General features: G+C 37.4%; 1 protein-coding gene across 1 annotated transcript; it reads left to right on the top strand.

Moving 5' to 3' along the window:
- Positions 1–10,537: 10,537 nt before the first annotated feature.
- On the top strand, positions 10,538–13,871 carry LOC114864808 (short coiled-coil protein B-like). Its single transcript, XM_029165770.3, has 4 exons — positions 10,538–10,678; positions 10,997–11,065; positions 11,153–11,233; positions 12,021–13,871. The coding sequence occupies exons 2-4, from the start codon at positions 11,050–11,052 to the stop codon at positions 12,161–12,163; spliced, it is 240 nt and encodes a 79-aa protein (XP_029021603.1). The 5' UTR covers positions 10,538–10,678; positions 10,997–11,049; the 3' UTR covers positions 12,164–13,871.
- The last annotated feature ends 371 nt before the right edge of the window (positions 13,872–14,242 follow it).

Here is a 14,242-nt window from a genome sequence, read left to right as displayed (position 1 = left end):
GTCTGAGGGTATATCCAGACACATCATTAGAAAGAAGATAATTATGACTACGATTTAGTGAAGTAATTACGTTGATAGAGTAAAAATTGTGGCTGTAGTGACAAGTTAAAGACAGAAGTTCTGTCTTAAAAAAGCGCACCTTCTCACTGTAGCTGTGACATCACGCACTCTAGCAGACGCAATACACACTAATGGAAAAGCTGAAAATTTAACAAAAACCACACGATATTTAATCGCTCACAAGTCGATAACTATAAAAGATACGAGGACGCTGATTTACACGGAGAACGTTGAAAGATGATAGACGCTTTTGACGTTGAAATGACGTTTCTACGCCAAAAGTATGACGATGATAGAAGCTGACGAAAAGAGGCAAGTTGACAAAAAGTTGGACGATGATTCCCATAGACGACCATTATAAAAAAACGACGGAAAACGTTGAATAACGTTAAAAGTTGAAAAGCTGAAAATGTGAAAAGTAATAGCCTGCATCGTCTAACGATGACGCACGTTTAGAACGTTGAACGATGATTCTGCGATGAAGCGTTGAGAAGTAGATAGCGACCGAAAAACGGGGCGAAATAAGAATAATAACTAGAAAAAGCATTTCCATAAGAAAATGCACAGTGAATGCTTCCAAGCTGAAAATATTCCTGAAGAGTTGCTGAAAGTAACTGAAACATTTAAAACAGATAAAATAGCTCAATCATGTAAAGCATAGTTGAATGTATCTAAGGAGAAATAGGAATTGATTAAACAGTGCTGAATATTTGCAGAAGAAGCTGAAGTAGTTGAATTTCATATGGAGGAAACACGAAAACGATTTGCTGAAATTAACAAACTGCTGAAAATCAATTAATAATTTGTTGAATTATAGCCAAATGTATCAAAATGGCTAAATATTGTAATTAAATAGTTTTGATTTCAAGAGTTTAATGAGTAGCTTAACGTTTTGGAAATATTTAATACGACTTAAATATGCTTCAGAACAAGTATTTGGATTTAAATTGATAAAAGTTAAAGCTTTGAAGGAAGTGTGTGCAGATAATTGCTGAACAGTAGAATAGTTTCATTAACTGGTTATAATTAACTAGTCAAATTCACAAATGTGATATTTAGGCTAAATAATTAGATTGGTGCTTTTATTTCGAAAGTAATTTGAGGAAGTGTGTGTCCTAAATTGGTAAACTGGGAAAAGCGCTCATTAAGTTGTCCTAAATAACAAAAAAGCAGTCAAAAGCATAAATTAAAAAGGTTTAGAGCTTAGTTAGTTGCACTAAAAGTTTAGTATTCTTCTTTTGAAATGACTTACAGGAAGCTTGTGTGAGTAATTGTTAAATTGTTTCATTAACTAGTAATAATAAACCAGTAATAACTGGTATAGACTTATTGCTGATTTACAATTGACCATTCAAAAGCAGAATTTATTCTATCAAAGCAAAAAAATTGGTTTAAGGCTTTTATTTTAAAATGATTTAGAGATGTATGTGTTTATAGCTAAACTTTAAAATAGTCTCATTACTTGTCACAATTACCCATTCAAAAACAGAGTTTATGCTATTAAAACTAAAAATTTGGATTAGTACTTTTATTTTGAAAGGATATCGAGGACACCTGTGCAGGCAATTTCTAAACATTAAGATTGTCTTATCATCTAGTAACAATACACCAGCTGAACGCAGAAATATTGCCCTTTTTAGCTAAAGATCTGGAATGGGGCTTTTATTTTGAAAGGATTTGGAGAAACTGTGTGTGCAGTATTTTAGTCTAAATAAATAGTCATAATAAACCTGTTGGAAGCAGAAATATTGCTATCTTTAGTTAAAAATCAGGATTTGGGCTTTTATTTTGAAAGGATGTGGAGAAGCTGTGAGTGCTTAATAGCTAAACTGTAAAACAGTCACAATAACCAGTCCCGACTACCCATTAAAAAGTATAAATAGTCCTATTAAAGCTAAAAATTTGGATTGGTGCTTTTATTTTAAAAGAATATGGAAAATGCCTGTGCAGGTATTTGCTAAACAGTATATTAGTCTAAATAACTAGTCATAATACACCTGTTGAAAGCAGAACTATTGTTATCTTTAGCTAAAGATCAGGATTGGGGCTTTTATTTTGAAAGGATGTAGAGGGGCTGTACGTGCTTAATAGCTAAACTGTAAAACAGTCACACTAACCAGTCATGATTACCCATTCAAAAGCACAAATAGTGCTATTAAAGCTAAAAATCTGGATTGGTGCTTTTATTTTGAAAGGATTTAGAGGTCGTGTGTGAGTAATTACTAAACCATAAAATAGTCATTAGACAGTCATAATATGTCATTCAATAGCAAGAATTGCCCTATTAAAGGAAAAAATTTAGGTTAAGCCCTTTCAGAATAAAATCACCCTAATAAGTGTGAGTGGTTATTTGCTGAACTCTAAAGTGTCTCATTAACGATTGGTAAGTATTCAGAACCAGAAATGTTCTAATCAATCTTGCCATTAAAGGTAATAAATTGTAATTGGTGCTTTTATTTTGAAAGGATTTAGAGGAAATGTGTGGGGGTAATAGCGTAACTGTCAATTAGTCTTTAAATAATCATAATTACCCATTCAAAGGCAAAAACAGTGCAGCTAAAGCTAATAATTGGCATTGGTGCTTTTATTTTGAAAGGATGTAGAGGAAGCATGTGTGGGTAATTACTAAACTGTTAATCTATCTTTAAATAGTCATAATTACCCATCTAAAAGCAGAAATACTGCTATTAAAGCTAATTATTTGGCTTGGTGCTTTTATTTTGAAAGGATTTAGAGGAAGTGCGTGCTTAATCACTACACAATCCAATAGTGTGGTTGACTAATCAGTAACAAGCATGGAACTGCTCTGTACACTGAGCATCAGCAGTTTGACCTGTCAGTCAAATCTGCAGCTGCGCCATCGCCATGGAGAAAAAAGGCGGGAAAATCAGGCTCACTCTGCTCTGTAAAAAGCAGAGTTTCACCCTGTATAAACAGGCTTGTTCCAGCTAAACCATGATAGTTATTACAAAATTTATTTCATTTTACGAGTCCCAAGGCTTCAATGAGCGAATGGTGTGAATTTTATGTTTATGTTTGGGTCTATGGGAGAATTTCAGGATCTCTCTGCACTTTGAGGTTGACAGCGACTAAAGTATAGGTCTGAGGGTATATCCAGACACATCATTAGAAAGAAGACAATTATGACTATGATTTAGTGAAATAATTACGTTGATAGAGTAGAAATTGTGGCTGTAGTGACAAGTTAGAGACAGAAGTTCTGTCTTAAAAAAGCGCACCTTCTCACTGTAGCTGTGACATCACGCACTCTAGCAGACGCAATACACACTAATGGAAAAGCTGAAAATTTAACAAATACCACACGATATTTAAACGCTCACAAGTCGAAAACTATAAAAGATACGAGGACGCTGATTTACACGGAGAACGTTGAAAGATGATAGACGCTTTTGACGTTGAAATGACGTTTCTACGCCAAAGTATGACGATGACAGAAGCTGACGAAAAGAGGCAAGTTGACAAAAAGTTGAACGATGATTCCCATAGACGACCATTATAAAAAAACGACGATAAACGTTGAATAACGTTAAAAGTTGAAAAGCTGAAAACGTGAAAAGTAATAGCCCCCATCTCCTAAAGACGACACACGTTTAGAAAGTTGAACGGCGATTCTACGACGAAGCGTTGAGACGATGAAAGCAACCGAAAAACGGGGCGAAATAATAATAAGAAAAACTAGAAAAAGTAATTTCTCGAGAAATTACGTGGGAGAGCTGATCTGCTGCCGCAACGATGACAAACGCTGATTAAGCTGCTGACGTCAAAAAGTTGACTACGTCCAAAAGTTGACTACGGCAAAACGATGAAAACGAGAAAACGATGACAAAGATTAAAACGATGACAAAAGATGGCGATTAAAAAGATGATGATTAAAGAGATGACCAAGGTCATACTAAGACAAGATTAAAATATGACAATGACTCAAAAGTTGACCAAGGTAAAAAGATGTCAAAGATTAAAAAGTTGACCAGAGTGCATTGTTGACAATCATAAATAAGCTGACTATCTTTTTGATTTGAAGAAAGTATTTGTAAATAATTACCTAACTGTGTAATAGTTTAATAACTAGTAGAAATTTACCAGTCAGAAACGAAAACCTTGCCATTTAAGGTAATAAAGAGGTAATAAAATAATAAAGAGCGAAGATATCAATAGTGTGAGAGCTGTTCACCTCTCCCACTAATAATAATAAAGAGCGAAGATCTCAATAGTGTGAGAGCTGTTCAGCTCTCCCACTAATAAAGAGCGAAGATCTCAATAATGTGAGAGCTGTTCAGCTCTCCCACTAATAAAGAGCGAAGATATCAATGGTGTGAGAGCTGTTCAGCTCTCCCACTAATAATAATAAAGATAACAACATAACACAACATAACAGTGAATGCTGGAAGCATTCACTGTGATGATGATAATAATAATAATAATAATAATAATAATAATAATAATAATAATAATAATAATAATAATAATAATAATAATAATAATAATAATAATAATGATTACAACAACATAACAGTGAATGCTGGAACGGCTTTAAATAACTACAGGATTTAAGGAGGCATTCAGTTAAATGGCCTGTAAAATAATTTATTGTAGGTTACTAAAGTCAAGAAGTCTTCACCTGAGCCAAGTGTGCATAAGATCATTAAAGAATGAAAAACCATTAATGAATTTTTACTGTATAAGCAAAAAGACAAAGCTGGAGAGCAATTCGTGGTTAACAAAACATTGAAATATTTTTTTTTTTAATTAAACACAAAGATTAGTCTCTAATGTCAATAGAAAGAGCCTAATGAAATAATTGTTCATCATTAAGGGTCACTCCTATTAACACCACGTTCTGTTACGGTGCATTACCCACAATGCATTGTGCTATAAATTTGCATATATTGTTGAATGCTGTAACGTTGACTTAATTCCTTAAAAACACACCCCACCCCCTTAACTATTTGACAGACCGGGTAGATTAAAAAAGCTTAATGTCTAAACCTACTCTTATGAGGAATCAACAATGCAATGAACTCATCAATAATATGCATAGAGCTGCTGTGAGCATTAGGAGTTTGATTTGTAAGTCAAAGTGCTACTGAGATCAATCCCTTCTCTGCTGCAGCTACGCCATTGCAGAAAATACGTTGATAGAGTGAAAACTGTGGCTGTAGTGACTAGTTAAAGAGAAAGGTTCTGGCGTAAGAAAGCGTCTCTCTACACTCTAGCTGTGAAATCTCCCACTCAATTAGACGCAATACACACTAATGGAAAAGCCGAGAATTCCTAAAAAACCACCCTATGCTTAAACTGCTATAACTCAGAATCTGTTAAAGAAGATGTTAAAGATATCAAAATGCTAAACAAGACATTAATAGTAGATTGTTTTGTAGTTTAAATGGTGTCTGTAGCTTAAAGTGTGTTGAAGTAGTTAAAGCTGAAAGTAGACAAAGCTGAAGAGGATTTGAAATCCTTCTTCTATTCATTTCAATAGGGAAAAAAGTTGAAAAAAGCTTAATAACTTGAAAAATATGAAACATATGAATGAGAAAAGCAACATCACACTTCTAAACCTAAAGCAATCGAGAATATTTTAATACAAAATCATGCATCAATCATTGCAATTTCAATTTTAACATTGTAGTGGCAGCAGTTAGTCCCGCCCTAAGCCGCTAAGGCTTATGGGCAAACAACCGTTTTTGTCTTTGGAGTGTTATCGTTAAAGTTTGGATTCAAAAAATGTTATGAGTTTGGTGAAATTAATTTCATATCTTGTTCATTTATGGTTGTAATGTCTTCCTTTTGTTTTTGTTCTGTTTTGTGTGGCACACCGTGAGTGTGGGGATTATGTGTTGGAGTGACCATCAACGAGCAGTGATTGCTTGGGTGTGTGAAAAACAAATGTGGCTTGCTTTTTACAAAGAAAGCTCACCAAGCTATTGTTTTGTGTCTCCTTGTCTGCACAGTCTAAACTGAGCACATGAATGATTTCACTCAGAGACACTTAAAAGATTTAATTTCTTGCTTAATGGTGCAGTAGTGTAGACAGTGTTAACCTAAGTCAAACGTGTGTATTTTAATACAAAAAAGCAAACAATGCAAAACTGATTATTCTACTGTAAGGAAAAGAAAAAAGCTAGTGATGGGTCCGGCAACACCGATGCGTCGGCGCCTGCGTCGAGCTCTTAGAGCGAAACAATGTGTCGGTGCGCGTATCGCGTTGGGAAAGCCCGTGACCGATACAGTTCCTGTATCACCAGGATGGTGACAAAGAGAGGCAAGGTAATCCACACAGAAGGGGTCTCACTCCCAGAAGGAACAATAGCAGACATTGAGGACAGTTACAAGTACCTTGGAATACCACAGGCAAACGGCAACCTTGAACAGGCAACAAGGAATGCGGCAACAGCCAAATACCTCCAACGAGTAAGGCAAGTCCTAAGAACCCAGCTCAATGGCAAGAACAAATCCCAGGCAATAAACAGCTACGCCCTGCCAGTGATCAGATACCCTGCGGGAATAATAAGGTGGCCAAAGGAAGAGATACAGACCACAGATGTTAAGACACGAAAGCTCCTCACCATGCATGGAGGGTTCCACCCCAAATCCAGCACCCTGAGACTGTACGCTAGCCGCAAGGAAGGAGGCCGAGGACTAGTGAGCGTGGGAGCCACTATCCAGGATGAAACATCCAAGATCCATAAGTACATCAAGGATAAGGCCCCGACAGATGACGTGCTGAGTGAATGTCTCAGGCAGTGGAGAACAGAGGATGAGATGCTGGAAGAGGGACCATCATGGGAGGACAAGCCCTTACATGGGATGTACCACCTGAACATAACTGAAGTGGCTAATCTCAACAAATCCTACCAATGGCTTAAAAGGGCTGGGCTGAAGGACAGCACAGAGGCACTCTGCGCAGAACCCTCAAGCTTCCTGGCCTCTGGTAGAGGACCCGAGCTTGGAAAGTGGATGAGACCACCCGCGTGGGGTGAGAAGGGAGTTTTGTTTTTTTATACGCCGTGCACGTGCGTTAACTCTGGGTTACCGACAGGAGGTAGATTAACCTAACTCTTATCAGGGGCCCGTTTCAAGAAGGAGGTTTAATAAACTAACTCTGAGTTAAAACGAAACTCTGAGTTGATTTACTCTGAGTTTGCAAACCTGGAGTTTTCGGTTCCAGAATAGCTGAAAAGAGTTGGTTTAAGCAACTATGAGTTGACTGACTCAGAGTTAAGCGCGTTCACCGCAACGATACAAAGCCCTGATCAATGGAGTGAAGATATTACGAGTCACAATGGCAACAGGACAACAAAAGACGTCCGGAAATGGATATGATACGCCAAGCATATAACGACTACGAGTCTATATTCCGTAGAAAAGGCAACACGGCTGCAGCGGGGAAAGAGAAAGAATTAGCTTGGAAGAAAATAGCTGCCCGAGTCAATGCGTAAGTTTACATTTTAATCATACAGTGTTCAGCGTAACTAAATACTAAATAATTTTAGTATTGTTGTTATATTTCACTCGTAAAGTAAGGAATTTTTCACTCATCTAAGGTATTACTTCAGTAATTGCATAAAATACTGACGTTTGTATGAATTAAAAGTGCAGTGTTATGTCTATGCATTTTTAAAATTCCTGTTGTGGTTGATGTGGGATTTGTAAAGTAATGATAATTTAATAATCCAATACGTTTTATGGAGAGCAATTATCACATTAATCTAATTAGGTTTTTGAAAGTTACCCAAAACACGTAGTAATATAAGAAATTAATTTCAGTTTTTATGTAGGCGCAATCCTGCAGACATAGAAAAACGTGGCTAAAAATGAAATGTAAAAACATAATTCAAACAGGTAAGGCACCATCATGTCATGGGTGTAGACTACCTGAATTTACAATATTTCACATATTAAATAACTAAATAGCATGCAGAGTATAGCAGTGCAGCAGCATTTTCAACATGGCTGTAATGTTTTCACACAGTTAAACATTTGACTTCTACTCAGCCAACAGAAAGAAAGCAGAGGCTAGAACAACTGGTGGAGGACCTGCACCTCCACCTCTGACGCATGCAGAGGAGATGGCCCTCAGCCCGAACACTGGAAAGCAGGGGCTGAAGGAATTCATCAGAACCCGTCACTCCCCAGGATACAAGTGCATGTGTAAAATGTAAGAGGTCTACCTATATATTTGATTTTTTACTTTTGATATATCCATTTCTTAGAGTCTGGGTTGGGTTCTTTGTTGGTCTTAACAGATTCTGATGGTAATATGTGAATCCTCCTGTCACAACAGAAGCCCAGGATGTTGTAAGTATACTACTAAATAAAGCTTAAATTATGATAAGCGGTATTATAAAGTGTAATATTAATACAGTTTATACACATCACATGATTTCTGATGTTGGTGTTGCGTAGCCTAAAGGATGTAACTTGATCTCCAAGTAGTGACATTTTTATCTCCCCTCTGCCCCAGAGTGTGAAAGAACAGCAGGAGGAGGTCAGTCACATTCTGCTGCACAGATGCACACAGTTCAGTGATGTTCAGTAAATGCCAGAGTTCAATTCTGTAAGAGTAATGAGGAATTCTGTAAGAGTAATGAGGAACTATGTCATGTAACTCTAAATCTTCTGTATCTGAATCTGTATTTTAAGTTACCGGTTATTGAGTTGTATAAACTAAATCTCAAGGAAATGCTATACTTGTACCACAAGATTGAAAAGCCAGATCTAGAAATTGAAATTCCCAAACACAAGCTGGAGATGAGTGTATAGTTAAAGGTGAATTGTATGAATTATTGGAAGAATCATAAAATCTAACAATTGCCGTTGTATTTGTAGGAAATGAAAAAAAAAACAAATAAATTATGATTTACATCTATTCAGTTTCTTTTATTGGTGGTGGTGATGATGGTTGATTAAGACATTAAAGCAAATCACATCTCTGACTGTCCATCCACTCCACTCTGCAGATTACTGTAATGGAAGGAGTCTCCTCAGGGTCTTGTATTTGTAGGACAGGGTGTTGCTCCTCTCTAATAATTGCAATAATGTGGAGAACAACACATGCCACAATAATATCACAGGCCTCTCAGGTGTTACCCTGAGATGACGTAGGCACTGAAGAAGTGCTTTTAACAGGCCTATGGTCATTTCCACCCGGGCTCTTGTTCTGCAGGGCCACATTAAAGCGCTGCTGTGGGGGCCTGCTTCAGGTTCTGGGTGAGGGGTCAGTAGTGTGGGCTGGCATTAACCCCTATCTCCAGCAGAAAGCCGTCAATCTCTCCTAGAAGAAAGTTCACATTACTTTAGTGCTGCATAGAAGTGTTCCTGTGAGTGTGAGTGCATGCATTGAAATAAGTGTATAGGACATACATGTACTTACCACAATGCAGCCTGTTACTTAGGGTTGACTCACTATATATTCATGAGTTCATGTTTATGATATGTGCAGCATCACATATGATCTTGGTGATGTAAACAATGTAATGTCAGTTACAGTGACCATTAGAAAGAATAGTCAGTGTACCTGCACATTTATCAGTTTATTTCAGATCACAGCAAGATATTATTAACTGATCATCATTTTTCAGATTAGCCTCAATGAAACTAATTAATTACCACATACCTCCAATCCTGTGAAACTCCTCTTTAATGGCTTTAAGGAGTTTGTGTCAAGGAAAGCGCTTGAGGTCGAACTACTCTACATACAGTGGCTTTACTAATGTGCTCAGCATCTCCAATGTTATAAAGAAAACTACCGTTTGCAAAAAAAAAAAAAACGTAACGCAAGACAAAGAATCTGTTCGGATGTAAAAGCACGGCCACGATGGGTGATGTGTTTGACGTATGGGTGAATAAGATTATTAATGTATGTATGGAGTCTCGATAAAAACGGTACCGCTCAAATAAATATGCACGGCGATATGACAGAAAATTAACTCGTGGCGTCAAAATCCTCTCGCGGCGTAAATTCAATGCCGTGTGAATTAATACAGCGTCCTCATCTACAGGATCCTCTAGAAACGGACATTTTGGTCTCTGCGCGAAGGAAACAGGTGAAATCTATTAATGTACTGAAAGATTAAATGAGGCATTTAAACACTGTTCACTTTTAAAAAAAAAGGGGCGGAGACCGAAGGAAACTCTGGGTTTCCCGAATAAAACCTGCTCGCGACCAGGTTAGGTTCACAGAGTAAGTTTCCATAGTAACTGACTCTGAGTTTCCATTACCTCGCTTCTTGAAACGGGCTTAAACGTACCCCGCTTTACGGGTTTAAGTAACCCCGCTTTCTGAAACCGAAAACTCTGAGTTTTGCTCATTTCGGGGTTAACAAACTCAGAGTTTCCACAAAACCACCTTCTTGAAACGGGCCCCAGGTGTTTTGGAACCGACATGCTCAGGGTAAGAAGGTTCTCGGTTAATCAACCCAGAGTTCAGGGTTTAGCAGAAGGTTAATCAACCCTGCTTTCTGGAACACACCCCTGGGCTGAACTGGCTAGCCACATGGTTACGAGCCGCCGACGAGGGGATGCGTCATCACATGCGTCATCGACCCGCGTCACTGTTTCTGGGATTGCTCGGCACACGCTTCGAAGTCTCTACACGGCAAGTCACATCACTAATAAGATTAAAGTCGTTTGTATGGCTTCTGAGGGTGCAACACCATTTGTGTACGAATTGTTGGGTTTAGCTCAGATTAGCTTTGGGTCTCGTAACTACACCGGTGCAATATAATGAAGCCAACACTAACGCTAATCACTTAAATGGTGGTAAACATGAAATTGAGCCTTTACTGATATTAGTTTTTAAATTGGGAAGAGGGTCAATATGTTGGCATCACATATTAAAGTAGCTTTGGAAGGCACTTTATATTACGTATATGTATAATGTGATACTGGTGACGTTATTTCTTTAATCTTATAGTGTCTGCAATAGCCGCAGCCCTGCATTCTAAAACGGAAGACGAGTATTTCACCATGAGCTCAGATGATGGTAAGACCATACAAACTTACACACACACACACACACACACACACGTATTTGTTTACATGATGCAGCACGTGCTCTTTTTGACTTCAGGTGACTTGGAAAACCTGGCAGAGCTGGAAGAAAAAAACAGGCTCATCAACCAGGTGCTGGAGCTACAGCACACATTAGAGGGTATGACACAGTCAAAACAACAAACACACATTGACCATCAATGCAAACAGTGTTGACCCAGTTCTTTATAATACATCTTTTTTGCTGCATCTAATGATGATCAGTGTCTACAAACAGATCAGTGAAGAATCTGACACTAGTCCTGTCTCAATAACAGTCTATGAGAAATACGCACATCTAGACTGTTTTTGTTGTCAGTTTTTTATTCACGCTAACATAATTACCATGAATGTCTACTTATAATTAGACTTTTGTCTGGTTTTGGTAAAACAACAGCTGTAATTTCCTGTTATTTTACATGAACTAAATGTGAGCTGAGCGTCAAAGTCATTTAAACAAACACCATTACATACTAATAAAACACAACCCTGCATATGTATTCATTGTAGATCACACCATTAAACATACATCATCAAAGGCCATGCTTATTTATTAACTAGTTAACCCTTATAATGACATCATTATTCAGTCTTAACATATCGTATTTGAGAGTTCATCCTATCTGTTGTTCATATATGGCCAGTTTTTTTTAGCACTTGTATTTAATAATGATGAATGAGCTTTTATACATAGCAGATATAAGCGTGTAAGGTTATTTACTAAGTGATGTGATTCAATTGTCACTCTCCTTAGCAGCTAAAAAGCGGTAGTTGAGTTTAGTAGCAATCACAATAATGAGAAACACATGAAATTACTCAGCTCTTCAGTATAAAAGGATTTACATTTTATATTATTGATCTAGTGTCCGAAAACGTGTGTAATGCTTTCTATACATTTGTTTGCTCAGACTTGTCCACCCGAGTGGACACCGTTAAAGAAGAGAACCTGAAGCTGAAGTCGGAGAACCAGGTTCTGGGTCAGTACATAGAGAACCTAATGTCAGCCTCCAGCGTCTTTCAGACCACTGACACCAAGAGCAAACGAAAGTAGCAAAACGTTTGCCCCCCGTTTGCCCTTCACACACACAGTCCCTAATGTTTGCCCCAAACAATCTGAATAACTGGATTTTTGGACCTGTGAATACACTGCAGTTTAAACTAGTCCCCCCTAATCTACATGGCTTTGACCAGGTTTAGCATGCTATCACTGATGCACATTCTTAAACTACAGAAAGTATAATGTTTCAAACCAAAACAACTAAGATGCAAGAATTCTGACACTACTCTTAAACTTAAACGAATTAATAGGACATTATGAAATAAATACTTATATAAATAAATCAGAGACAATTAGTTAAACTGACCATGAAATTATGAAATAATCAAAAACATTTTCCAAATTAAGCTTATTATTATGAAATATGTTTCATTATGCTGCAAAATCTGCTCATTATGAAATTTCATAATGATGATTTTCATAATAAAGATTATTACATCTGCCTTTTTATTTAAATCCAGAAGTTTGTATTTAAAAATGTCAGCTTTTATTGCATATTGCCCTTTCCCCAGCGCCATATTTATTTCATAATGCAGAATGACTTTATCTGTCAATTAGTGCTGGTGGGTGGGACCTGCACACCTATTCGCTCATCTCTTCACATCCATTTGTTTTTCTAGACACCTGTGGAGGGTTGTGTGGTTAGAAATGGCGGACATGAGTGAAGTCCTGCTTACTTTAGCAGATTAAGTAGAGAGATATCGTTTACCAGCAGATACTGTTTTGAGTTGTTTAGGTGATATTTTTTAAATGCTTGGTATGTTTTTGCTCTTTAATGTGTTCACATTGAGGATGCCGTTTTCAACCATTTGTGATAAATTGAGCGTTGTGTCCGTGTGTAATATAAGAGGAACCATTCTGTTGGCCGTCCATGTCTTGAAATTCCAAATGCAGCAGTAAGGACTTTTGTGCTGTCTAACATGTCTATTAGGAGCATTGCTATCATGTTTAATGCGTCACCCAGTACGGTTCGGAGGAGAATGGGGTGTAGCGAACTTCCTAACTGCATTGTTGCTCTTCGTGTCTGTCAAACTTTGACGCATCTGAATACAGTTTTATGTTGCGCAGATTTGAAAACTGCTGGGTTGTAAATACTGACTGTGAGGTCTGAGAAGGTTGTGTATTTTCCATGCATATTGTATTTGTGTCTGTGTGTAATGTTAAGTAGTCCTATTATGGCCTTATTACATAGGTTAAAGCTCCAGTTGAACAAAGTAAGTTATTATGTATGTTATGGACATCCTAGAGTTACAGTATTTTGTGCTTAATTACATAAACTGTGTTAATCGATTATGCTAACTATATACAGCTCGTATACGGTCCAATGTGTTTTTAATAGGTTGTGCAGTGTATATTAGTTTATCCATCTAGCTCTACCGTTGGTTTAAGGACAATGAAGGAATAAAGAAACATCAGACCATCAGTAAAACTGTGATTTTCTTGACTGGACAACATACTGGCTGACATTGTTTCATTGGCCAAATACATTAAATTATGAAATAGTTTAATCAGTTTACATAATTGTCTCTCATTTATTCATATAGGTATTCATAATGTCCTAATAATTACTTTAATATTGAACATTTTCCATAGTGAGTTCCATAGTTAATCGGTGACTTGTTTCCATATATTGCATCTAAGCTTATAAATATCTTGTTTTATTTATACATCTTTTTGTGGCATTAATAAAGTCAAAATACTTTTTGGTTTGAGTGTGATTGATTGAACTAACTGAACTGCGACTCACCACCTAGAGTGCGTCAGTGATGGCCCTCTTTACCTAACAAAAGCAGCTGTTCACAGATGATTCAGGGTGTCAGCTAGCCGAGCAGATCATTTGAACACCTTGTAGTTGGAATGTGTATTTTTAGAAAACCCAGTAGTTCTAGTGTTAATGACCTTATCCAGCTTCTTCTTCTCCCTCTCTGTGATGCTGCTGCTCCAGCAGACCACAGTGTACAGGATGGCTGATGACACCACAGAGTCATAGAAGGCGTTCAGGAGTGTCCCCTTTACTCCAAATGGCCTCAGCCTTCTTAGTAGGTGGAGTCTGCTCTGACCCTTCCTGTATAG

This window comes from Betta splendens, chromosome 10 (assembly GCF_900634795.4).
Source record: "Betta splendens chromosome 10, fBetSpl5.4, whole genome shotgun sequence".
NCBI classification, from domain to species: domain Eukaryota; kingdom Metazoa; phylum Chordata; class Actinopteri; order Anabantiformes; family Osphronemidae; genus Betta; species Betta splendens.
Note: the sequence above shows the minus strand (reverse complement) of the source record. Positions and strands in the feature narration are given on the sequence as shown.

Excerpts from the sequence above, each read along its gene's own strand:
- LOC114864808 (XM_029165770.3), top strand. Across the intron at positions 11,234-12,020 it reads GCTACAGCACACATTAGAGG|ACTTGTCCACCCGAGTGGAC; the intron begins GTATGACACAGT and ends TTGTTTGCTCAG.